This window comes from Notothenia coriiceps, unplaced genomic scaffold (genome assembly GCF_000735185.1).
Source record: "Notothenia coriiceps isolate Sejong01 unplaced genomic scaffold, NC01 NC01_scaffold00035443, whole genome shotgun sequence".
Taxonomy (NCBI): Eukaryota; Metazoa; Chordata; class Actinopteri; order Perciformes; family Nototheniidae; genus Notothenia; species Notothenia coriiceps.
In genome coordinates, this window is record NW_011368144.1 from 61,020 (window position 1) to 88,095 (window position 27,076).

At 40.3% G+C, this 27,076-nt stretch overlaps 3 protein-coding genes and 1 long non-coding RNA gene across 5 annotated transcripts in view; 1 reads left to right on the forward strand and 3 right to left on the reverse strand.

The window, feature by feature from the left end:
• LOC104962881 (activating signal cointegrator 1 complex subunit 3-like) overlaps positions 1-27,076 on the reverse strand; it is a gene marked incomplete at its 3' end in the record, with an annotated part of 91,466 nt that overhangs the window by 57,835 nt on the left and 6,555 nt on the right. The gene's annotated exons all lie outside the window — the stretch shown is intronic.
• Positions 591-8,148, forward strand: LOC104962872 (uncharacterized). Its single transcript, XR_800256.1, has 4 exons — positions 591-868; positions 2,215-2,272; positions 3,914-3,970; positions 8,138-8,148. It is a non-coding gene; the product is annotated as an uncharacterized lncRNA (long non-coding RNA).
• Positions 5,857-19,259, reverse strand: LOC104962871 (leptin receptor-like). 2 transcript variants are annotated; one of them, XM_010791374.1, is made up of 13 exons: positions 18,981-19,259; positions 16,412-16,541; positions 15,721-15,920; positions 13,758-13,906; positions 12,447-12,588; positions 10,805-10,971; positions 10,566-10,668; positions 10,172-10,271; positions 8,943-9,169; positions 8,174-8,328; positions 6,915-7,068; positions 6,258-6,340; positions 5,857-6,178 (listed from the first exon to the last, which is right to left on the reverse strand). In XM_010791374.1, exons 1-13 carry the CDS (start codon positions 19,156-19,158, stop codon positions 5,957-5,959), a joined length of 2,010 nt encoding a protein of 669 aa, XP_010789676.1. In that variant the 5' UTR covers positions 19,159-19,259; the 3' UTR covers positions 5,857-5,956. The 2 variants fall into 2 exon arrangements, with proteins under 2 accessions (XP_010789676.1, XP_010789677.1); XM_010791375.1 differs by having other exon boundaries at positions 5,858-6,178; positions 15,721-15,902; positions 18,981-19,256.
• On the reverse strand, positions 21,806-25,686 carry LOC104962870 (activating signal cointegrator 1 complex subunit 3-like). The gene is made up of 5 exons (XM_010791373.1): positions 25,384-25,686; positions 24,722-24,841; positions 23,333-23,497; positions 22,951-23,037; positions 21,806-22,007 (listed from the first exon to the last, which is right to left on the reverse strand). The coding sequence occupies exons 1-5, from the start codon at positions 25,546-25,548 to the stop codon at positions 21,849-21,851; spliced, it is 696 nt and encodes a 231-aa protein (XP_010789675.1). The 5' UTR covers positions 25,549-25,686; the 3' UTR covers positions 21,806-21,848.

Here is a 27,076-nt window from a genome sequence, read left to right on the forward strand (position 1 = left end):
TTGCTTTGTCTTATGCAATGGGAATGAAAAACACCAACATTTTAAGAAGGGAAACTGGTGTTCTTGTGTTAAAATAGAAAGCCTGAAATGTGGTGACCTTTCCAAATGTACAGAGTAACCCACATATTTCAGATTGCTTTTGAACTGACTTATACTACAAGAACAAATCAGGAACATTGCAGGCTACTAGTCTCCTCAGCAATATCCTTGTGTTGCTATACTATTGTCTTTCACGTCCTCTGATGGAGGACCATACATGTGTTAAGTGATTTTTACTGATGATAATTGTAGGCTACTGTATTTCACGGAACGCTTTTGAATATTTTCCATTCAAAATATTTAGCAACTTGGCATTGTTTCCCAAACCTATTGATGTAATTTAGCCAACAGGGGACTTTAATGCATGAAGTTTTTTTGGTAGCATTTATAAATGCAACCTTTAAGTGTTGCTGTTCTTTATACCAAACAAATGATTGTTCCAAAAGGTCAGCATCTTAAGTCATGAGATCTCCGTAGGTGTTCTTGAACGCATCACGGTGGGCAGGGCGCTGTTGTGAGGGAGCCTTCCCCTTATTGTACATCCATGGAGTCTTCCCTTCCAGGCTTCATTCACATTTTCTTAACGCCTGGAGGAGGCTCTGGTGGTCTTTACGTCAAAGCAAGTGCAGCGGCGCGAGTGAAGATACAACGAGTGAGGGGGATATCCTGCTCGCTGTTGTTGTTAGACACAGACTCAAACATGGACAGCGGACTCTGACAGCAGCACATGTGTCTTCTTCACTCAGGATTTAAACTCCCCTGGATAAACTCTGGGACCAGGACGAAAGAAAACTCGAGCACCAAAGCATAAGAAACTTCCAGGAGAGATGTAAGGACACTCTCTCCTTATTCATGCTCAGTTTAACGCTTTTATTCACATTGCTGTGTTTGTGGTCGGGCTCCCGACCGTTTTTGTTACCTTTCAGGCGGGCTGTCTATCACACAGGTGAGGAATTACGCCCCCACTTCTGTCAAACTGACACGTTCTTTTCGCTTTTGACGTATTTTGTGTTCTATCCTGTCCTTTCTGCGTATTTTTTATTCAACTTTTGATTTTATTTCCATTGAGAAATAGGACTTGGTGAAATGTGCTGTTGCTCACGATGCATCTTTTCAACAACTTGTTAGGAGAACCTCTTTAAATGGGAAATTTAGCGACACGATTGACATGTTTGTTGGTTGTTTCGGAAAAAAGGAGAATAACTTGTCAGAAATATATGCTTGATGGGGGGAACAAGCCCCGACGCGCTTCCACTGCAAAGCCTGACAGAGAGTGAGTCAGACCTGGAGAACATTGAGAGAGGGGGGCGAGGGCGGCGGAGACCCTGGGGACATGGAGCAACAGAGCAGAGCTTCCTCTTATGCATTTGAAAAATAGTTTAACATGTGTTGTCTTGATCCGAATATTTTCCTAAATAGGCTAGGAAACAGGAGAAGAAAGATGCTGACAAACCTTTTTATTATTAAGTAGATAATGCTTATCTTTAAAGGATGATGGATATTTATTGAAGTGTTAAATTACTTGTAAGGTACTGAGTACATCAACTGCAGTGGATTTTTATAACACAACAAAGGCTGTAATATTGTGAAAACTATAAACAAATATCTGCAACCTCTTTATGGATTTAATGGTAAACACTGGTGGTTGTTGATTGTGGTCTCATCTCCTAAATAATCGTTGTTGCTTCCATTGGTCAGTTTAGTTTAGTTTGTTAATTACAGTAAGACTAGAGCTAGTTCAGTCAAGTCAATATTTGAGAGAGTGGTAGGTACTCCTGTCAGTGAGAAATCTGACTCTGAATAAGGATTTGTCTTAAAGTGGACCTATCATGCTATATTTGAAACATATATTGTAGGGCCATACCTATATAAAACATGTCTGTGAAGTTGTTTTTTTCAAAATACCACACAGATCATGCATGAGTGAGTTCCCTGACTCACCGGGGACACACATTCATGTATAAAAGACGTACAAAAGTTCATTTTGCATGATAGGTCCCCTTTAAGAAAAGCCTTGAATAACACCACCAAGCAATCTTTAATTTCAAATGTACCTTTTTGCTAATACCCTTATTTTATTATATTCCACAGATTCTTCAGTCTTGCCAGATTTAAACTTGCTTTGACTTGCAGCACTTAAATCATTAAAGCCTTCTCCACCTTTCTCTTTTGCAGTGGGATTGACACCAGCCAAAGCTCAGCTAGGAAATGCTCCTGTTATGACCACTACAATGTAAGTATATTGCAATATATGGATGAAGATGGTCTAAGTGGACGTGGGTGTTATACAGTTCTGAAAACATACACTAACAGGTTTTAAAGTAGGTTTACACTTACAAGGAATGAGCCTAGGTGTTTGGTGCAGAACAATAATCATAGTAGGATAAACTAAAAGATAAAAGCTTTAAAAAATATGCAAATACAAATATGGAGAGTTTTGGTTTTTGAATGAAAGAATATGTATTAACTACCTGTTTTAAAAATGAAGGACGTGCAGGAATGTGCAAACAATTATCCAAAGAATAAGCTAAAGTATAGAGAATATGCAAGTACTGTATGTCAGTGGCGGTCCTGGCCCATGGTGATAAGGCCAGTTGCAAATGGTAAGAAATAATCGCAGCCTCCTGCCAGGGCAGATGTTCAAACCGTTTATGTCCATGGTATTTCTATAAAAGGTTAGTGGAAAATGAGAGCATCTATAATAACGGGACATTCAATAATTCTGTAAATTTATTTATTTTCTTTGCAGCCGGGAAAAATAACCTTGTAGAGATAACAGTGTTCGGCAAAGCAAGATAATTGCAGAAAAACAAAAGAATAATTGGAGTTACATAATATTAGAGTTAAGGGTTAATGTTAAAGCCAATGATAACAGGACAGACAAGTTCTTGTGCTTTTAGTGATTCATGCTGAGGCTTCTGGTATGAGTGAATTTGAATGTGGAAAATGGCCCAAACACTAAATGTGTATTACATATAAATATTGTTTTAATGGCATTTTCATGGTTGTCAATTTACATTCTTACATTTGGGCTACAGCACAGATGTGTCTATACTTTGGATTCCCAACTAGGGGGAGATAAACCCCCCAATATGATGACTAAATACATGTGATGCTGCTCTTAAGTTAATTTATTGTGACAAAATGAACAATCAATTATGAGCTGTGATTACAGGACACCTCTTTCCAACAACTGAGTCATGTGTTGATGAAAGGGTTGAGGAGCTTGTTGCACAGAGATGTGATGGTCACACATGGCTACACTCTCCTGGGAGGGGGTGTGGAACTGAAACGTTGTTAATACTGACCACTGACCAGGGTCTTGTGTCGCAACACTCCTGGCAGCCACTTTATGTCTTTATGTCTTTATTAGGATCCCCATTAGTACTAGCATGAGCATTGGCTATTCTTCCTGGGGTCCTCACACACTCAAAACATACATAAACATACATACAACAAAATTAAAACAAAACAAAACAGCTCATAATTGCATGCAATTTACATTGCTGTATGAAGTGAAAACTAAAATGGTCATCCAATTATCGCCATCCTTTAGGTCTGGCGTAACGTCTGTACAAAAGTTGGTACACTAGTTCCTCCACGGTACTGTGCTACTCATGTTTCCTGGCACTGGCTGTTCAGTGGCATCTAAATCATAAAATGCTAATTAAAACTTGTGTTATGTTCATGGAGCAATCCAAAATGAACTGTTCCCTTGATACGTGATTCACTCAATATTGTTATCATCTGTATCTCGTTGCTCTCTCCTTATCTACATTGTTTTTAGTTTTTTCTCTTTGTACGACTGCGATATCAAGCGTTTTCCCTCTGTCGGCCCATCCCTCCATCACTCACCCTCTTTGTTTCTTTACAGGGTTTGGTGTGTGACAGTGACGGTCCTGATGCAAATCTTCTTGGTATCCAATGGTGAGTTTCACCTCCATCACAACACTTGTGATAGCTTAGCTTGTATGCATTCTTCCACCTGGTTATAGCCTTTTTTTATAGAACAATATTTATACATATATCCTTTTCAGGTTTGATGTAAGCATAAAAACTCACCCCATAGAGGTTCAGCTAAGAAATACAGATTGGAGGGATCTTACTGTGTAAAGTATTATATTGTTCATAGAAATACCCTGAGGTTTGTCCAAGGGATGCTATAGATTCATTTGAAATGAGTGCACTTGTTAGCAACTTACTAAGTTTGACAAGTTTAATTTGTCCTATTGATTTTGTGAGGCTTTCGTCTTGGCAAAGAGATTCTGACATTATGAATGTAATTCTGGATGTTATTAATGTGTATGAGAAGATTGGCCTTCTTAGTTAGAGAAGAGGAACACCTTAATCCCTATTGCTTATTTTTATTTTGGTTGTATCGTATGCTTAATTTTTGCGCGAAACTGATTCTATTTAGGTAGCACTGGTCACGATGTGTATGACTATAACATCTCCACAGAACACAGCAGCAGCCTCATACCAGTGTTAACACTTTAGATTGATGGTGTTATGGTGGATAGATTTCCCGTGTGGAGCCCATGTGGGCATAGCTGTCCAAATGAAAGCACTGTACTCTTCTTTGACAGTAGATTAATGTTTTCCCTCCAGTTGTCAAACCTACGTAAGGAGTTACACCTGAGCTAAATAAATATCACCCAGTTCGAGACTAACAAGGTCTTTTCTCAGGATTCTTTTTCTTCTTTTCTAAAACACAACTGTTGCCTCAAAACAAAATGAGATGCAGGATTTCAAAGAAAGAAGCCATATATTGTTTGACTTTTTGGGAACAGAGTGGCGAGCCGTGACTTTTATAGCTAGGCCCTCTGACCCCCACCCCAGAGCCCTAGAGAGAAATCTCTCTAGGGCTCTGGGCACAGCGTATACTTCAGCGGAATATCAAAACAACGGCCCGGGGTGCAAAACGCATCAATGAAAGCGACCCTCTTCCACACAAAACAACACCTGTAAATAACCCTATTTGTGTTCTTTGAAATTGAAAAGGATATTGCATTGTGTTTGTTACTTTCGTTGCAGTTGTATATCTTAAGTGTAATTTGGCATGCTGTTATTTTGAAGGCGAGTTAACGCTGTTGACAGGAAGTTGTTGTTGCTATGGAAACAAGAAAAGTTTCACAGCGGGCGGAACTTGTCATAAAGTCCACGATAATAACACCCACCCATTTAGAGGGAAGATATGATTGGTCAATTGACCTTTCGCAAAGCCGCGCCCCTAAATGCCCGTTGTCCAATCATATTCGATCACGTGCGCGGCTCCCTGTGGAAGTCCGACAAGCTTAGCGTTCAAATTCATTGCGAAAATGGTGAAGCGTTGTGCTTATGGTCTTTGGAAATCGGATAGCAGATATCCCATAAGCTTAGAGGGGAGGGGTGATAGTTTACCCGTTTCCTAAACCCAAAACCCGAGAGGAGAGATGCCGCCCACTGGCGGCATCTCTCCTCTCGGGTTTTGGGTTTAGGAAACGGGTAAACTATCACCCCTCCCCTCTAAGCTTATGGGATATCTGCTATCCGATTTCCAAAGACNTGCAGGCAGTTTGCTTTTCAGCCCAACTTTATACTGTTTTTCTCAGACGCGGAGGGATACTGACTTGTTGTGAAAAGTAACTTACAATTCTACCAGTGATATACGCTCAGTATATCACGGCTAAGAACCAATCAGATTGCTTGATTTGACTTGTCCGTTTTATAAATATCTGTATACACATCTGTATATTGTATAATTTTATATTCGGGATTGTTGGAAACGTAATTTCGATCTCTCTGTCTGTAAACACAAACTGAGTAAGATTGACATTAAAGTTGACTTTGATGTGTGTATGAGAACACATGTTTAATTCCTTCTCTCAAAAGGTCAGAAGAAATACAAATAAACACATTTTTCACAATATGAAAATCTTTACTCACGTTTGGGCTGTTTCTCCAGTGTCATGTTGATGTTGTTAGCAGAGCTCCCCAGATTGTTGTAGGCCTCCACGGTCACAGTTTGGGGAACCTGGTTCCACTGGAAGCTGTAGGAGGAGGCCAGCTCCATCTGCTCCCTCCTCACAGAGCCACTCAACGGCTGGTACTGCACTATAAATCCATCCACACAGTAAGAGCGCATGGATATTTGGAGATGCTGCAAAACAAAAAATAACATTTTTATTAGATTGAATTGTGTTATTACAAGCCTGGACATGTTTGTTTTAGATTCTTACTTCCAATAGCAGAGTAACATTAGTCTGGTTTCTGTGTGGATCATCTTGAAGGATTCTCCAGAAATCAGGGCCACGTTCAGGAGCTGAGAGGCAGACCAACAATACGTTAGAGGATGGCTTTCACCATTATGTTAGTGGTAGAGTTTAATTCTTGGTCTAGTACAATCAGTAAAACACTCTTAGCATTAATACCCACAGAAGTGACACTATATTACAACCACTAAGACAAACACAACCAACACCGCCTCAAAGCCTAATAATAATAATATCTAATATATAGAATTTAATGGCTTGCATAATTGAGAAAATAAATCAACTGAGGTACTACTTTTCTGAATTACAAATAAAGTAGGATGGACAGCTTTATGCATCCTGTCACATCTTCCAGAACAGCAAAGGTTAACAAAAAAAAGTAATACAAACTTCCTTTTTTGTTAAAACATGTTGCATTACTTTTTTGAAAACATAAAACCGACTGTAATGAAATAAATGAAACCATTGCTGAATAAGCTCAACACAGCGGGAATAGCAAATTACCATTTGAATCACAGTAATATAATGATGTCTGTCTAAACTAAATGATAGGCTAATATAAAGAAATGTGTATCATGGGAGTCATTTTCAGATCAGGATGAAAGTAAAGGTGCCAAACTGTACCTCTGCTGTTCTGGGGAGTGGAGTAGACTGAATCGCTCCACTCGCTCCAGTAGCCGGTGCCTTTGGTGTGCATGCAGCGTGCTTGCACCACGTACACCCGGCACATGTCCGACACTACAGCCTCCGCCCACCTCTCCCGCACTGGACTCTGGACCTGCAGGCATGACATTTTCACAGTTATTAAGTGGTAATTTTATTTAAAAGAAACATAGCTTATCTGGGGAGATTTCATCCATACTTCAATCAAATAAAGATAGACATTTGCTTCCTCGTCTTTCTCATCATTTGATATCATGTCTCCAATTTCCAAAAGAGGACAGGAATATAAAATTATTTTAGATCATGTCAAACTGACCCGTTGTGTTTATGCTAAAGCATCTTGCGTAATTTAAAGGCCTCCTATTATGCTATTTTTAGGCATATATTATGGGTCGCAGATATAAATAAAAATAAAAATATATAAAAAAATGTCTATAATGTGTTTTGCTCAAAATACCAAACAGATCATGCATTTTAGACATCCCTCATATCCCTCTGTTTCAGCCCTGTTAGAGAACTGCTGATTCGGGGTCCTTAGCTTGAACAAAAAAAAGAAAAGAGGAGGGGGAGCTAATGCCTGCTCAGAATTCTACCGGCAGATACAGCTAAACGCTGCCGTGATTAAACGCCATGACATGTTCCAAACCACATCAAGGATTATTTCTGAAACAGTATGGAGCTCAAATGCTTTTTCTCTTGCGGGTTTACCACAAGGTGAGTACCTTTTTTTATTTTCTGCTTTTTTACACATGCTCTCTCCATTACAGGTTAGCTCTGAGTGTTAGCGATGCTTGCTTATATAAACAAAGACCATATTACGTCCAAAACAGACAGGCATTGTTTCTGATAGCAACGTTTCTGATAGGGCCGTGGGTGTAAAGCCAGCCCACATTTCCGATACTACGTCATATCGGACGCAAATCTGGATCAGCTCCGTTGTTCCCCCGTTTTGGGTACGGAGGAAAAGAGAGAGGGTTTTATTTTCTGACACTTTGTGAGTTCCCTGACACACCGGGGACACATATTTATTTATGAAGGACATTAAAAAGTGCATTTTGCATGATAGTCCCATTTAAGACTTATTTACCGGCAGAGTCCTAGACAGGGTTTACTTCTAGTTCTTGAAAGATAAACTACCTTCTTACAGGGGGAAAAACATTTTGGAAAGATAATGAGATGTGAAGCCTGAGGTTGGTAAACAGTCCAACAGACCAGCTTACCTTCCACTCTGGCTGTGCTCTGACAGCGGAGGGCGCCTGGTACCGAAACTGACACTGGAGCCCATCGGAGGGCAGAGAGGGAGGCTCCCATGTGACGTTTAGGACCCCACTGCTCCGGGTCACTGCCTTCACATTAGTGGGGGCGTGGGGTTTCACTGCAGGGGTAATGGCATAGAAGAGTGAGTGAATCTCTTACAGCTGCAGAACACCTAATAAACATGATCAAAGGTAATGAAAAAACCTGACAAATATTTATTTCTACATTCTTATCTCATGCTGTTAATCATTTTTTGTTATGTGACTAGTAAGCACTACTACGACCTCAATATTTAAAATCTTCTCTTCAAACATACAACTGTTTCCTGTATGAATATTTAATGTGGCAGTGCTTTTCTCTGCAGTACATTTTTGCCTTCAACATTTATTTTATAGTATATCTAAACTTAACAGAAGAAAACTAATACTGTGTAGATATTTCCACATGCTTTTTTATTTTGAAATATGATATTATCATAAATGACAAGAGGCAACTCATGTTTGATGGACAAGATAGATTCCCTGTTTCCACTTTGGTCAAAGTCTCAAGCAATTTGTTAAAACGTTGTATGTCATTGATACAAAATCAATGACAGATATACTGTAAAACGGCTAAGATGTTGAGGTGGGAGGAGTGCCACTTGATCTTAAAACACTTTCAAATCCAACTAAATCCCCCTTTTCTCTTCTTTTTAATTTTGATATGTTCCTCACACAAATCCGTCTTGCTCACCATGATCTGTGGGTGTGAGGTAGATGGGTTTAGATCTGATGGGCCCTAGCAGGGAGGGCACCTCCAGCCATAGCTTGTAGCAGTTCATCCTCAGTGGCTGGAAGGTGCACTTTGTCTTCATGGTTCGAAGAAACGGCAAGCAGGAAGGCCAAGGAGGCCCCGTCTGCCCCACTTCCTCCCCCCTTTGTTCCCTCTTCTCCATCACATCGCACGGCAGGTCAGCCCACCTGAAGAGAGTAACAAAAAGGGGTATAAATTACTTCTAAAATATACTCTGATCATTATAGCTCAAAAGACAATGATACAGTATGTCAGTCCCGGATTAATGGATAATTCAAAGTAATTTCTGAAGCTTTTAACATCATTTTAATTGAATATGATGACATTGTAGTCATCAAAGAAATTGCTATGATCTTGGAGAAGGACATCTTTTGCTGGATTCAAGTGATTATATGTTAAGGCAAGAGAAAAGATTAGCCAGGTTATCAAAACATGGAGGGAAACTGAAAGTGATCACACCTCAAATATCTGCATAATGCTTATTTGCATGCAAAACTGGTTCAGGCACAACTAATTTCTTTAACCAAATAATTGTGTGGATTTGTATAAAACATGTATCATGGTCTGACAGCTCATGTTTCTTGCCCCTTCTTCTTCTTCTTCTTCTTCTTCTTCTTCTCTTACACGCCTTTTCAGCGATATTGCTGCATTCCCAGATCTTAGCAATTAAACTTGCAGTCACAAATAAGATTGGTGACATAACTGTGCAAATGAGAACTACATTGAACACAATTGTACACAACACTTGGAATTACAACTGTTCTCATTTAAAAATAATAATATCCAGATGGAATGAGGTATTCTTTCAGTCTCTATTCAGGAGAATTAGAGGTAACAGAGTACATAATCATGTTGCACAAGAGAGTTATGAAACACTCAATCCATCATACTGTCAGTCCTCATTGTATTTCTGTGTTAAAAGTGTAAAGACCTAGTATTTCTGTAAGGCCAGAAGCCTTACTGCTGTTGACTTATTGTTTACTTAGGAAATAAACTTCCCGATATCCTTTGGCACATATCTTATGGCTGTATTCACTTAAATGTCCGGTACACTTTGTCCAGGAAATGTGTGATTCAGCACACAGACTTCAGATGTTTCATTAACAATGCCATAGCTTGCAAAAACATCCATGGAGACAGTAACTGTAAAATGTAAAATGCCAGCTTACCGGTATCTGATTTTAGGGTTAGTGTACAGCGTGTTCGTCCAGCTACATTCCATAGCATCGATATCACCACTGGTTTCACAGTTTATTTTGATGTATGCTCCTAGGACACACACAGAGAAATACACAATAACAAACTTCACCTGAAGTAGCCTCTGAGTACTGGGGTTATTTTGGTTCACATTGTTGTTCTGTGGCATGTCACCACTCTCTTTCCTGCCTTTGTCCACACAGGGACTTTCAGGAACTTCAAAAAGATCAGAGGGGATATGTTGATGTTCGACAATCGCAACAGGAAACGCTCATCAATGTCGTATACTGCAAATATACGATTTCTAAAGATGGAGTTTCTTTTCTGTAATATTTACCTTTGATGTGAACGCGCAAAAAGGCTTACCTTCTACATAGATCCGGCTTTGTGCCTGGGTCCAGTTCTTAGTCTTGCACTGCAGCACTGCATACATCTGAGTCTCTGAAGGACGAAATGTGATTTTGCTCACCTGGTTTGGGAACGAAAAGATAAAAATAATTGTAATTTACATTGACTTCTCTTAAAATACACAGGGAAGTCATTAAACTAGTTGGAAATGTTCCCAGAAACACACAAAACCTGGAAGGAAAATGTTTGTTCCTTACCCATTGGTTGAGCGGATGGTACAGACTACGATTAAGCGTCTGATTGGGGTTCAAGTTGAGCATCCATGTGGCCGTGCTGGCATTCATGCTGTGGTCGTTGAAGACACAATACATCGTGACATTTTCCCCAGACCGTGCTACAACTGTCTGAGGGATGTAGCTCACCGCTGCACACACACAAAAACATCACGATATTGTTTGTTTGTTCTTTTTACTTTTTGTGATTAACAGGATCTCTCTTACGACATTTCTTATTATATAAATGTCATTGAAATCTCAAAGTTGAAAACCCGAAGGCAAATGGATGTCGAACGTAACAAAGAAGAGGCAAAACAAAAACCCTTCAGTGAACAATTGCCTGACTCATTTTCATATCTTTTCTACAAAAGTAAAAAAAAACTGGGATTTTGAAAACTTTTTTTGTATGGAACCTGCGTAAAGAGTTGTCCTCTAACCACCCCCTCAGATGCAGCCTAAGAAAACATCTTCATGGAGTCAAAAGGAAAACAAAATGAATGACACATTGCTAACAGCGCTTATTGAAAAACTTTCCAAAACTTTGCTGCTTTTCTATCCCTTTCAGTATTTCATTTGCAGTAAAGTAATGTTTCTGAAGCTCGTTTCAGTGAAATTATTCAGAGTTGCAAACTTTAAAACCTGACACACGGACATGTTTTTGCAACAGGGTCAGCTTTCCTCATGTGATACAGAGAGGAGCAACACTCTGTAAACAGCAACGCATACACATGCATATGTACACAAAATAGTTATAGCAGATATGCTCACACACTAATGACAAACCCTTGGCGCTGCCCACTACTGGTCTGCTGATGTTCACATTTTAATTAGCAGCCTGATATTGCAGAAAACAAAGTGTGAGTTATTTATAGTTTCTGATTGAAAAGATAATTCAAAGTGTACAAAAATCTTTGTCTAATTTCTCAACTCTTAGATTCATCCTTTCAATAGCTTCATGTTCGGCTTGTTGGCCACATGTTTAGCATTTACCTATTGGTAAAGCAACACTGTGTCACCCCACATGATTTGTAGCTTGTAACTAGCCTAGAGATCCTCTGGTTCACAGTCTATTGACGTGGACCACACTGGAACGAGTTCCTCATTAATAGCTAATGAGCTGCCTTCATTTGAATAGTTTAGCATTAACATAAATCTTCCTGAGAGATAATGAGGTCATTTGTGGAAATCTACCACAGTGTGTTGGATCGTAGCAGTTGAACCACAGACGGTTTCAAAATGTTAGTTAGCCAAACTCTTTGCAAACAAAAAGAAAATGTAATCTCACATCCTGATTTAAGGGCCTACACATACCCAGATAACCTCTCAGCTCAGTTCAGCTGTGTCAGTTCTGAAACAACACGCAAACTAACAAAGAGCAACTGATGTGATAAGAGTGACACAACAAAGACTATGTTTTTTATGCAAACAGGTATTGTAATTGTAAAATTATGTCAGCTACTTAATATTCATACATGTATTAAGCTGCCTGCAACTTCTCCATAACATCAACAAAACCCATCTAACATCTGTAATAATGTAACAACACTTTCAGTTTGAACTAGAGTACAAGATCAAAAATATCACCTTGTATGTCTCTATCTAGCGGTAAGGAAATGGTGCTTACAGTACAGGTAGATGTGGTGACGTTCACTCCACTCGCTCCACAGTGGAGGCTTGTCCAGGCCGGAGGAGCGGACCTGGATGGTGTAGGTCAGTTCGGGCTTCAGCTCCAGAGACAGCCTGGGCTCTTCTGGCACAGACACCACCTGCACACCGGGTTATTATTGTAAATAAAAACTGAAGCTAAAACAAAGAAAACTGCTGTAATGGCTCAAAACATTGTTGTCCTTTGAGAAAAACTAAGAGAACATTTCCTTTGATGAAATGTAGCTATTCAGCTCAAGTCTAATGTTTAAGAACTGAGGTTGGGATGAAATCGAAGGTGTGGTAGTGAAAGGTGCTCAAGTTGATTCCCAAATCATAAGATGTAAACATTATGGCCATTGCTACACAGTTCTCAAACCATTATACCTTACTTTAAGAGGTACCTACAGCTTCTTATAGAGGGTTAAGAGAGAACATATTATTTTACTTGTATATTTGAGTCTTAAACAGAAGAACTACAGACTGGATGAATCATAGAGCCTATGATCCACTGCTGAACACTAAGTACGATGTTTAATGCTGAGCGCGCTCTGTGAGGCTATTAAAACCGACTGGCTGTTGGCACGTCGCACTACATAAACACGATGTCTTGTTAGTGGAAAGGTTCACTGCGTGAAAGCACTACTGTTGCAGTGAAAGGCAATTCAGTATGTGTATGTATGACTCACTCGAGGTTAAAACTAACTTGTGAAAGTTTCTCTTTAACAACCTTATCAATAGACTATGAGTTCTTCAAGATCCACAGTATTTTTTATCTTCTCTTTCTGAAGCTTATCTTGCATACTTTGCAAATTCCACCAAATACATTCTGTTTGAAACTAAATGAAAGCATGAAGCTGATCACTGAGCCAGTTTTGTTTTTTGTTCAAAGTTAAATAGTGACATTTTGGTACCACATCCAATCAGACAATCTTAAGAAAAAATGATAATTCGTAACTGGTGGCTGCAGAGGATTTATATATTATGTAAAGCCAATAATAAAAACAATTGTTGGGTTGATAGGTTGTAAAACAGTTTGATCCTTCACTCAAAACCTTAATTAACATTTGTTCATACATCCAAATGTTCTTACTAATAGCTATAAAGTGATTTGTAAGAACCAAAAATGCAACAAAAAAAAAATGTTTATGGACCCTTTATGAAAGATGCCTTATTATCAAAAGCTACAAATGCTTTTAGATCAAATGACTTTCAGTGGGTGCAGTGGCAGACTCTTGCAAGGTGTCACTTCTTGGATAGAAGAGCATATTGTATCAAAGCGGAATGTTACCTGCCAGGCCGGGTGAGTGGTGTTAGGAGAGTGCCGGACTTCGTATCTCAGCCGACCGGTATCAGAGTGGGGGGGGTCGTCCCACTGCAGTATCAGTTCTGCCTTAATGGTCTGGATGTGTGACAGGTTGACTGGAGGACTCGGTCTCACTACAGAAAAATAAAAGATTCTCTCACAAACAGAAGGACATCACAGCAGGATCAGTTTACTGCTAATCATAATGTCCTGTAAATCCTATGGATTATTAGAACTGTATATGAAATAGAAGGATTTTCAACATATTGCTCTTAAAATTAAAATATCTGAGTTTGCATGTGTTTGGGATTTAAAGATACAGTAAGCTCTGCAGCATTTAAGGTCACTTAATACAGATTATTAACCATGATATAACAGCACTCCCCATCTAAAGGCGACCTTTGCAGTGATTACTATTATCTTCATAAAGACCCATCTTCACTTCTTCCTTCCTTATGGCAGGATTATCAAAATAAATTAGATCCATCTCACGATTTAGTAAAAAATATTGACAAAAAAAATCACTTTACCTTTTCAGTCTTGCATAGTGCAAGAAAAGTATGCACTTCAATGTCAGCCAATAATAAGTGGATTTTGAATCAAAACATACAGTTGGATATTTTGAATATTCAATGATTTATTCTTGGCAGTATATTAAGCTTAATATTTAGACTTATTGATCATTACAGGTGTATATTAGAGGCCAGCTCCCAGACTTGTATCTACTGTCACTCACTGAGACAAGTTGAATTATGACAAATATACAAGAGACAATTGAGTCTCATAAAACATGTCTACTGGGAGAGAAACAGTAATAATAGCTGAATAATGTATTTTCCAGACTGCTGTCACATCATTTAAAAGAATGGCTTTCTTTTTTTCCACCACTGAAGGTACTGTAAGGACTTATTTAAACATGTTACCCTCTATTGGTAGACAGGAAATTGCCCTTTTCTTTTCATAGCGCTAACCTCATCACATTTGAATACAAAGTCTTCAGTAATTTGAGCTTACTTTCATGGTTACAGAGGAAGAAAGATCTATTGTAAATAATGAAGCATGTCCTTTCATTATGCAAATTGACAACACTGTTAAATACTCTAAAGCTGCACCACTTAGGAAAAATCATCTAAAAAGGCAGAAAATAAAAAAGACACGCATGAACCTCAGAGCGGCAACAATTAATTAGAGCAAGACATTTTAACAATTTTAATGATAATTCAAGCATTTTTTTATCGACTTAACGCAAAGTATTTGATGATGTCAAGGGTCCCTATTGTAAACAGTTTTTCTTGGTCTTATATTGCTGCATGTTTTGAAGTTTTAAAAACCCGACACCATTTGTTGACTTCACCTCGGACCCTTGGGCTGATTAAACGATAATACAAGTAAGTGCCCAATGCAGCATTGCAGCACACAGTTTTAACAAATACGTTAAGCTTTTCTCAGTACCACTTTCTAATAAGGAACACTTTGAATATAATGTATGACTTGTAACCAAATAGTTGATTATTACTATTATTTTACAATTGTTTTTGTTTCTAAACTAATAATAAATAAATAATGCCTCACACATGTTTAACAGTTAAGAACAAGTTTAATGTTGCCAGATTGTGTACTGGGCAATACCATCATTTAGAACTTGCCTAAACCCATTTTGTAGGTAGTCTGTGAATTACTAGTATTCAGTTTTACATTTGTATTAGGTGCAATAGCACTTATTTCATACATTACAATGCAACACCTGCAGCACAAACATAACTGTAGCTACGGCAGAGCAAAAGTTTTCTAATTAAGGTAAAAAACAAGGATTACTCCTTAGAGATGCATTTCATAAAAAGCTGCAAGGCCTAAAGTTCATAGAGAAAACAAATGTACAGTATATGCCTCCACCACAACAGACTCTTACAACTTCCTACTGATATAAAACAAAGACATTTCCTCTTACCAGGTCGGGGAGGAATTCTGAGAAGAACTGAGGGAGAGATGGCGTCGTTAAGGCTGACAGTTACCACGGTAACAAAGCTTGTCGTAGCGTCAAGAACAACCGAGCACATAAATGGAACCTCCGCCTTGCAGATCACAGGATTATCATACGGTGTATTCCCATCATTCTCCTCTTTCTTCGACCTGACAAAAGTAAAAATACTGTATAATTTGTTATTAACATTGAAGGCAAGTCTTTCAACCATTACTGTACATACCTGTGCAATTGTATGTACTAATGAAAATTGTGTGACATGATTGGAAGCTAAAGAACAGTTAATAAATGGACCTTGAGGTGAAATCATTTTTTCAAATGTTTTTTGACTTAGCGAAAACTGAGCAGTGTACAAGATGTAAAAGCTGAAAAATGTCCGGCCTATCAAAAGTGTGTGAGATCAGGGGTGAATTGTCCTCTTTATCCCGCAACAAAAAAGGCCTGGAGCCTGTTATATCATGCAGTTTCCCCCACTGCTGATCAAAATAAACACAGCATACTTAGCCCCCCACTGAGCAGAAGGGAAACAGATCTCACACACACACACACACACACACACACACACACACACACACACACACACACACACACACACACACACACACACACACACACACACACACACACACACACAGAAATGGTGAAGTTTCATACTTACGACACACTCTGTAAGCTAATTGCCATGACACCAGCAGCCTTTGTGGTTGATGGTGGGCCGTGTGACTGAAGTTCACATATTAGATTTTCCCAGTTCTCATCAATTTTGCACAGAATGTCCAAACAGGTGCCTGACAAGAAATCAGATTTGCACGTTAGGAGCACGTTGAGAGACATCTCCACGTGATTTACACTTGTTGACTGTGACCTTCAAATAAGGGCTTCTGAGAAACAGACTAGCTTCATATTCTGAGAACAGTGAAATATTAGAGCTGCAAGCATCCATGCTGAGGTACGGTTCCTGTCTGGAAACGTCATTAAAAAAGGACCAGTGCATGGGATTTGGGGGATCTATTGGCAGAATATAAATAAAGTATTCATACACGCTTTTGAGCAGTAGGTTTCGTTTACCATTTTTATTATCTGAATGTAGCTTTTGAGCTGACATTTCATAATAAGCACTTAATACAAGGTAGACCTGGGAATTATGGGAATGTCACACGTTTTGCACAACATTAGTATTGTTAAAATGTGTGTTAAGATATTTCCGGCTGGTCCAAAGTAGTGGACTAAAAGAATATTAAGTGTTTTTAGAGATGAGGTAAACACAGATGTGCTTCAGCATGTCATGGGTGTGTTTTCAGTAGCATTAAAGAGTAAAGTTTCCATCAGCATCTAACCGGACCCAAGGGACATTAACAGATCCGCTTGCACACTGTTGCAAAGTCCTGCAGCTGAAAAGCTATTTAGCACACTAACTGACATTAGTAGCGCAGTTTACACATGTTCAGCAAGCTTAAGCTCAGGAAAGGATGTGTATTCATGTTTGTAGGTTGAATAAGGACAAAACGTAACCAGGAATGCTTATACAAAACGTTTTATTCTATAAAATAAATTGTTATTTAAAAAAGCTCTTTTGTTCAATCTCAGCCTTCTCACGTTATTAACCCACACCTATCTTAAAGACAATTTGGTACTTAAACCAACAGAATGATAAATAAAATGAATATGGCTAACCGAAGAATATGAATGAGCGTAACGCTCTGGGACCTTTGGGAGCTGTGTCATACCTGACTCATAAAGCAGAAAGGAGGCATATAAGGAGTATGTCTACAACTTCTCCATTTGATCATCATTGCTTGGGGATGAATCTTGAAGGTCTCAGCTAATCACCATTGATTCAAATGTCCCCCTGCACCACACAGATCGATGAAAACAAACAAATCCTCCACACCTCCCTCTCCTTTCTCAATATAATCTCATCTCCATCTCCACGCTGATAATATCAAGAGAGCACTTTATAATTATGACTCACTTGGAAAGGCCCCCCATTTGCTCTTTAAACTTAAAGACCTGCGTACTTTCTCCTCCTGCTAGAGAACACAGTGATGCTGAACAACTCCCCAGATGAATATGAAACGGATAGTTTAATGCTGTGCTGATCAGAGGGAGGAGGGGGAGCAAGCTTAAAGTGTAATGAATCTGTCAGGCTGATCTTTGGAGGCACATCTATCAGTGACAAGTGATGACACTGCAAGAAGAATGGTGAATCGTGAGGCTCCTTCACACACCCTGCTGTTTGTTCTGATGAGCCACATTACACAACCACCCTGTTGCTACTTGGAATGAAAAGTGTGTTACCTTCATGTTTGCTTTTAAACGGACAGGGCTCAATGTTCTCCTATACTTATTTTCTGATGTCAAGCATGAAACTGTGTGCCAACAATATGGGGACCCACTCATCAAAATACGGATGTGTAACACCTCTGAAGTTTCAAAGGATACCTCTAAATTGTATAAAAACAGCTTTAGTTTCAGTGTATATAGCTAGTGCGGTATCATTATAGTTTATTTGATATAAGATGTTTCAGCACATCATGATTTACATCCAACTCAGACTTGACGTGCCAATGCAGTGATTCCTAAGCAGTAGAAATGTGCTTTCTATTTTATTATCTGCATTTGGGACCAAGTCTATATTATACCTCAGGAGCCCCTAAAAACCTGTCACTGAATTTTTCATGTGGCAAGTTAAAAATTCTCCCAACAAAAGATTAAGCATCTGAATGTATGGAGAATCGTTCTGAGTCTCTGTCGGTCTTATTAATCTGCTACCTTGATGCATAAAAAAAGGCTAGTTTAATAATGTGTCTGTTAATTGTCTTTCTGAAGACATGTAACACCGACGCAGTGTACAAAGCCCTGGATTAAAATGAAGGAAGGGACCTAAAGGTGCCACACTGCATGTCAGTTGATATAATGCAAAACAGTCAGTACAGCTTGTTAAACAAAACCAGACTCACTGAAAAAAAAAATTAGATTATCCTTAGTTTGGATTGGAAGCCTGATGTTAATTTGATCAGCCATTGAGAATCCTGACTGGCAGAGTTTGATATTCATTTGTTCATACTTGATTTCAATATATGAAAATACAGATATTGAGTGAGATATATTAATTCCCGTGCACTAACTCTTTCAACCGGGTCTTGTCAACCAGGATGAAAGCAACTCACATACGTTTTTGCTTTTTTAATAAACATATTGGATACCAGTATTGAATGAACTCTCACCTCCAGAGGGATCAGGAGGGTGTGATCTGGTTGTGGAGCTCCTGAAGCTGCAGAGGGGATGGTGCGGGGGGTTTGAATCAGAGCGGTTTGTCTCCGGTGTGTGTGTGCTTTCTCCCTCCTTAGTGAGGTGGGCTGAGGGTGAGTCACAGCACAGCTCATCCTGCCAGGGGAGCTCCATGGCACCTGACTGCAGAGAGGCCCCCTCCTCGAGCCCCAAACTCAGGGCCCCTGCTCACAGAGAGGAAGGGACATTAAGAGGGAAGTACAGTTGCAAGAAAAAGTATGTGAACCCTTTGGAACTACCTGGATTTCTGCATAAATAGGTCATAAAATGTGTTCGGATCTTCATCTAAGTCACAACAATAGACAAACACAGTCTGCTTAAGCTAAAACCACACAAACAATTATATGTTTTTATTGAACACACCATGTAAACATTCAGAGTGCAGGGTGGAAAAAGTATGTGAACCCTTGGATTTAATAACTGGTTGACCCTCTTTTGGCAGCAATAACCTCAAACAAACGTTTCCTATAGTTGCATATCAGACCTGCACAACGGTCAGGAGGAATTTTGGACCATTCCTCTTTACAAAACTGTTTCAGTTTAGCAATATTCTTGGGATGTCTGGTGTGAATGGCTCTCTTGAGGTCATGCCACAGCATCTCAATTGGGTTGAGGTCAGGACTCTGACTGGGCCACTCCAGAAGGCCTATTTTCTTCTGTTGAAGCCATTCTGTTGTTGATTTACTTCTGTGCTTTGGGTCGTTGTCCTGTTGCATCACCCATCTTCTGTTGAGCTTCAATTGGTGGACAGATGGCCTTAAGTTCTCCAGCAAAATGTCTTGATAAACTTGAGAATTCATTTTTCTGTCGATGATGGCAATCTGTCCAGGCCCTGAGGCAGCAAAGCAGCCCCAAACCATGATGCTCCCTCCACCATACTTCTCAGTTGGGATGAGGTTTTGATGTTGGTGTGCTGTGCCTTTTTTTCTCCACACATAGCGTTGTGTGTTCCTTCCATGATGGCAATCTGTCCAGGCCACGCTGAGGCAGCAAAGCAGCGCCCCCAAACCCATTGATGATCCCTTCTACCATACTTCACAGTGGGAAATGAGGTTTTTGATGTTGGTGGGCTGTGGCTTTTTTTTCTCAAAACCACACATAGCATTGTGTGTCCTTCCAAACAATTCACTTTGGTTTCATCTGTCCACACAGAATATTTTGGGCCCCAGTAGGGCTGTGGAAGCATACAGGTGGCTCTTTGCAAACTTCAAACCGTGCAGATCAGAACACATCTTTATGACGCAACTTATGGCAGAAATCCAGGTACATTCGCAAAGGTTTCACATACTTTTCTTGCCAACTGTATAATTATATTACGTTTGGAGGAGAATAATTAGAGTATATTATAATCTTGTCTTTATTGTTTCTTAACAAAATAAAATATATTTCTCCGATTTAAAAACAACCCAATGGCTGTTTTATTTACGTTTCCGCGGGCACATAAGAGTTTTTTCCAAAGTTTGATATGATATAAAAAAAACATCAAATTTATGGCATTTATTATTCAAATAAAAAAAAGTGATATAAAGCAGCGCTGAATAAAAATCAAAGGATAACAGATGAGAATATAGTAATTGCTTGCAGCAATCCTGTTAGTCCTGATCAAGTTATCTATGTTAACAAATGCCTGACAAGTCATTGAGAGTAAAGACGATTGGGTGGACAGAATGGGATGTTACGAGATAAGGGCCTACTCAGACATTTAGTACATTGTTTATAGTGACGGCGATCCAAGGGCCTCCTAGGCCCCTTCTGTGAGGCCTAAAGATATTCTAACAAATAATTTCACATTAAATATACTACATAATTAATTTTTTTTAATATTTTTTATAATTTTTTTCATTAGTTTCATACTTGATTATATTTATAAAATAACATTTCCCAATAAAGAATCCTTGCCGAACGAGCCTAAGTTTCAGTTTAGTGTGGAAGTGAAGAGAGTTAAAAAAAGAAGCTCGTGTCTGCGAGAAGAGGAGGCTGTTGGACGTCCAGGGCGGTCCCAGCTACCTGATTCACCAGAGGGCCCAGCTATAGTAACTGAAGCTGAACGAAGAGAATAATGTCACCAAAAATGGGACCAGTCATAAATTGACCTTTCCGCAAAGCCACGCCCCCCCCCCTCGGTCTACTGGTTAGCATAGTCCCGCGACAAGGCTGAGAGCCAAAGATGGGCGTTAACAAAGGCCCATAATGGAGGGGTTCCGTAAACGTCGGAGTCGCCTTAAACAGACTCATTTTGGAAGCAATTAATCAGCAGGCAATACCCTCCAGGGGTCCCGACAAAAGGGCACATACGCTATGGAGGGGTTATACCACAGTATAAACATTAGAAAAGAGGGAGGGGCCAAGCAACCATCAATAGAGGCCTTGCATACATGGTCCAGTGCAATGAGTCAAAAACCGGCACATAGCTGTAANCTAAAGTAACAGACAGAGAATCAGAACTTTGGAAACAGGGCTGAAACAGAGGGGATTATGGGATGCTGCAGTGATCTGTTTGATGTTTTGAGCCAAACACTTCAGAGACATGTTTTGTATATATCTGAGACCTATAATATATTGATGAAAAACAGTATAATAGGGGACCTTTAAGTTCAAAGTGAAAGCATGGCTTAAACAATGTTTTAATATATTTATTAGTTTATGTTATAGTATAAATATATATTTATTGGAATTATTAAATCTTTGTTTAACCAGGTTAATGTTTTAAATAACATACACTAAAACATTATATTATTATTATGAAATATCTGATATATTGAAGTGTGTGTGTGCTGTCCCTCACCTGAGCCACGTAGCCCAGGTCAGAGATGAGGGAGAAGCTGTCCACCTCCCCCCGGCTGATGTAGGTCTGCAGCAGCACGTTGATCTTCCCGTAGCCGTTCTCCACCCCCCCCCGCAGCCGGCAGCTCACAGTAGTTACTCAGCAGCTGGTCCAGCTCTTCCAGCTCCTCGTCACGCACCTGCACACACACACACACACACACACACACACACACACACACACACACACACACACACACACACACACACACACACACACACACACACACACACACACACACACACACACACACACACACACACACACACACACACACACAATACTTTGGATCAGAACCAGGACTACGGATGAGATATGCTGTAGAGACCTCAGAGCCTGAATGAAGCTCTGACTGACTGAAGCTCTGCCTGACTGAAGCTCTGACTGAAGCTCTGACTGAAGCTCTGACTGACTGAAGCTCGGACTGAAGCTTGGACTGAAGCTCTGACTGACTGAAGCTCTGACTGAAGCTCTGACTGAAGCTCTGACTGAAGCTCTGACTGAATCTCTGACTGACTGAAACTCTGACTGAAGCTCTGACTGACTGAAGCTCTGACTGAAGCTCTGACTGAAGCTCTGACTGACTAACGGTACGTTGAAGCTTGCCGGTGGGCGTGTCTGGCGTGGACCAACAACCAATCACATTAATCTCCCGCCCCGGACACACAAGCACACGGTTTGATTGGCTAGTGCTTGTACTGGCATATGGTTTGATTGGCTGGCACTTCCGTCGACGCTTGAAAAGTTGAACTTTTCTCAACTTTCGAAGCGAGCAACAGAGGCAAAAGTGACGTGACGGAACCACAATGCAGTTCGGCAAAGCGTGATGTCACCCCATTCAAAGTGGATGGGAAGCGTCTCCGTTGAAGCACGCGATGGTACATCCACACGACACCGGCCGTTGAAGCTCGCCCACCGGCAAGCTTCAACGTGACGCTGCCATGTGGACGTACCGTGAAGCTCTGGCTGAAGGTCTGGCTGAAGACTGACTGAAGCTCTGACTGAAGCTCTGGCTGAAGCTCTGGCTGAAGCTCTGACTGAAGTTCTGACTGAAGCTCTGACTTAAGCTGATGACCTCTCACCTTCAGCTGGTCAAACTCCTCAGCCTTGGACACGATGCTGAAGATGTCTGCTTCTGTCCTCTGAGAGTTGAACATTTCATTGAAGGTCTTCAGAGGAGGGGGAAACATATATAACAAGTTAATAGAGTTTTAATTAGGACATGTCATTATGTCTGACACAGTGATGCAAAGTTTGATTGATGAAAACGAGTCCCACTGCAGTCAGCGTGTCGTTGTGTCCCTGGACAAGACACTTCACCCCAAATTGCTCCTGTGGGGATTGCCCACAGTATTGAGTATGGAAGTCGCTTTTAATAAAAGCGTCTAACAAGTAACATGTAATGTAATGTAGCAGTGAGTGTAGTATCTGATGGTGTAGTATGTGATGGAGCAGTGAGTGTACCTCGATGGTGTTGTATCTGATGTAGAAATGGCTGGCGGTCCTGCCCATGTCGGTGGAGGCATAGTACCCGGTGCGCTCCTCGAAGCGGATCATGCGGGCCTTGTCCAGCTTCCTGCCGGCCTCCACCACCAGCTCCTTCCTGTACAGCATCAGGGAGGGGTCCATCTGAAACATGTGAACACCACTGTTATTTTAAGATATGTTAAGTCCGTGTTGCATATTGGTTTCTCTTTTCTTTGTAAGGCTGCACTTAAACCTGCTGTTTATGCAATTACTGTTTTTTAATTACACCGATAAACAACTGTATTTTTTATAGCAGAAATAACTTCAAATAATACAATTAGAACCTTTGAAATATGAAAACACGAGTGGCAGTAACGGTCACAATTAAGTTAAGCGTGATATTAGATTGAAATTGGATAACAATTTTACATAACTGCAGTGACCGTCAAAAATCCTGATGTTGATTGTTGATCTTTCACCAAACATATAAAAAAATAAGTTATAAAAAGGTTATAGCTAGCTAGGTCTTTCTTTCCACTAATGAGAACAAAATGAACCCCATAAAAAATATTATACCGGCAAAAATGTTGTTTTACCTGTTCATGAATTCAGGAGAGAAAAATGTACTTAAGAATAAAAAAATGGGATCATCAGAATATTTGTTGCCACCTTGTTCTTTTAACCTTTTAAAATGCTATTGGTTTCTATAAATGAGTTCATTGGTATTAGACCAGGTATAGACAGGTGAATAGTAGCTCTGTCTGTAGGGACTAGGCTTTGAAACTGAAGGGTGCCAGTTCAAGCCCAGATAAGATCAATATACAGCATGTGAACTAGTAGCTGGAGAGGTGCCAATTCATTTGCTGGGCACTGCTGAGATGTCCTTGAGCAAGGCCCTCAACTGCTCCCATTGGCAGGCCCTTCGCTCTGCCATCTCTGTATTTTTGCCTGTCTATAGGTCCTGTTTGTGCGTTTGTTCATTTCAAAAAGACAAGAGTGAAGAGCTGAATCTCCCCTGTTGGACAGACGGACGGACAGACAGACAGACGGACGGACAGAAAGAGGCAGACAGAGAGACAGACAGACGGACGGACAGAAAGGGACGGACGGACAGAAAGAGACAGATAGACAGACAGAGAGACGGACGGACAGAGAGACAGACAGACAGACGGACGGACGGACAGAAAGAGGCAGACAGACAGAGAGACGGACGGACAGACGGACAGAGAGAGAGAGACAGACAGACAGACAGACAGACAGACAGACAGACAGACAGACAGACAGACAGACAGATAGACAGATAGACAGATAGACAGATAGACAGATAGACAGACAGAGAGACAGAGAGACAGACAGACAGACAGACAGACACATAGAACCCCTGACCTGATAGGCCTTGTGGTTGATGCCGTATGCCAGTGGGTTGGCCCTCATGCGGACGAACAGGTAGGTGTAGCTGAGCCACTTCACAGCCTCCTCCACATTGGTGACGGTCCCCAGAGCGATCTGAGTCAGGAGAGAGCAACACATCAGTCTCTGTCTCCATCTAGTGGACACTCCAGATACTGCAGTCTCAACACAAACTTTTTTTTTTCTTCTACTCTTCCTAACTGTGAGACTATTTAATTCTACAGCATGCTTTGGACCATCACACTGGTCAGACTGAAGACTGTCTTGAGATGAATCTGTTCGTGGCACTGAACAGTGGGAAGAGAGTTGCATTTGAAAAAAATCCATGTGTTTGTCATCCAAACAGAACAGGTCTGACAATGTGCTCACAATGAAGCCTTTATCAGATTATGAATGACAAACTCCATAGGACATGATATATAATCACACATCAACAAACAAACTACAGCTACTATCTTACATTTATTTTATTGCTTCTTTTTTAATACATTTAACTCATTATTTTGTCTTGACTTACATTTTTTAGGTCACGTTGTAATTAATGATATGATGTAATGAGGGCTGAAAAACCCCCGAAGGTGATTTCTGTCTTGGTAAAACACACACTAGATCTGTGATGAGGTCACTCTAGGACTGACCTCAGCGTTCAGGTTGTCGGCCAGTCTGTCCAGGAACTGGCTCTCAATGGGGTTCTGCTGGGTGAGCAGGGTCAGGTAGTGGCTCAGTTTGTCGTGGGTGGTGATGATGGTGCCCTCACCGTACTTGTCAAACTGCGGACGACCTGCACGTCCAAAGATCTGCATGACGTCCAGGATGCCCAGATCCACCAGGGTCCCACGCTTGGCATCGTAGATTTGAGTCCCCTGTTATAGAGACAAGAGACAGACGGGGGTTGAGAGGACTGGAAACACTTGAGCCACCAGAACCTGGACCAAGACCGGCAGACTCAGGGACAGTTTCATCCCCGGAGCTCTGTGCAGTACCTAACTATGTTTATATCAAAAACACAGGCTTCTTCAGATTTGATGCCAATATAGTTCCAGTACACTTATTAAACTATTTTAAATACAGCTCAGTTTTTTCATTTAGCATTTAAATATAAATATGAATATTGAGATTAATTGTAATGTTTTTTTGTGTGCAAAAAATAAAACACTATGTGTGTAATGAGACATTTATAATACAGTATAAGGGTAAGTCTGCTTATGATCTGAAGTTATTTTTTTTTGTGTGTGTGTATATATCAACATTTTACATATTTTTTTCCTCTGTACCATTCCATTCCAAACTATTAAAGGTCCCATTTCATGCTTTTCTGGTTATTACCCGTCCCCTTCTGTGTTATGAAGGTTTTTATGCATGTAAACGGTCTGCAGAGTCACAAACCCTCAAAGTACACCCTGTAGCGTGTTCTCTAACACAGAAAATACCTCCCCAAAACGCCTCGTTGGAGATACGTCACTGTCCATTGATTTTTCCGGGTAACGCATGATGTCAACGACATCATGCGTTACCCGGAAAAATCAATGGACAGTGACGTATCTCCAACGAGGCGTTTTGGGGAGGTATTTTCTGTGTTAGAGAACACGCTACAGGNTTTACATTAATGTGTATGTTGCTGTTTATTGTGCATCCACTGAAAAACTGTCCAGCATCAGTAGCATGGCTTACGTGGTCACTTGTATAGGTTGAGGTTGTTTGAGGCTGTTGCTTGGCGTGGCGAGAATATTGCTCCACTTTCTCCGGTCCCCGAGATTTGGCTTCCAGTAGGTCTGGAGAGAGCTTTCGCACCTGTGGCCACTAACGGTCATAATTTCTCTGCTTTGTTTCAAGACCCGCATCAGAAAGCTTTTGAATGGCGGTACTTTTCCAGTTGGTCTACCTGCTCTTCACGTAGCTCTGCATGTCGTCGTTTAGGTGCTTTTTTTCTGGAGATAGGCACTGCTCAATCCACTCCTCCATACTATAGTAAGACCCCCCCGGAGGTCGAAGTTAATCTTAAATGTTTCCATTTTATGCTTTGTAAGTTTGTTTCGTAACGGAAGAAATGTAAATATATTTATAAAACTGACAAGTCAAATCAAGCAATCTGATTGGTTGATAGCGTTTTTGCGGACCTCTTTGATTACAGATTTGACAAAACATCGTTGCTTGCTTTAAAAGTAGCACAATTCATTATGTCAAACCTTGGAAAGTATTTAGATATCCCTGCCATAATGCCAAAGGAACTGTACACTGAATACGTTTTGCCGTTTGGTGTTTATGTCTGGACCGCTGTGTAAAAAGGAGGGTTTCTGCCCCGTTACTTCTCCGCTGCTTTCTTGTTCCAGT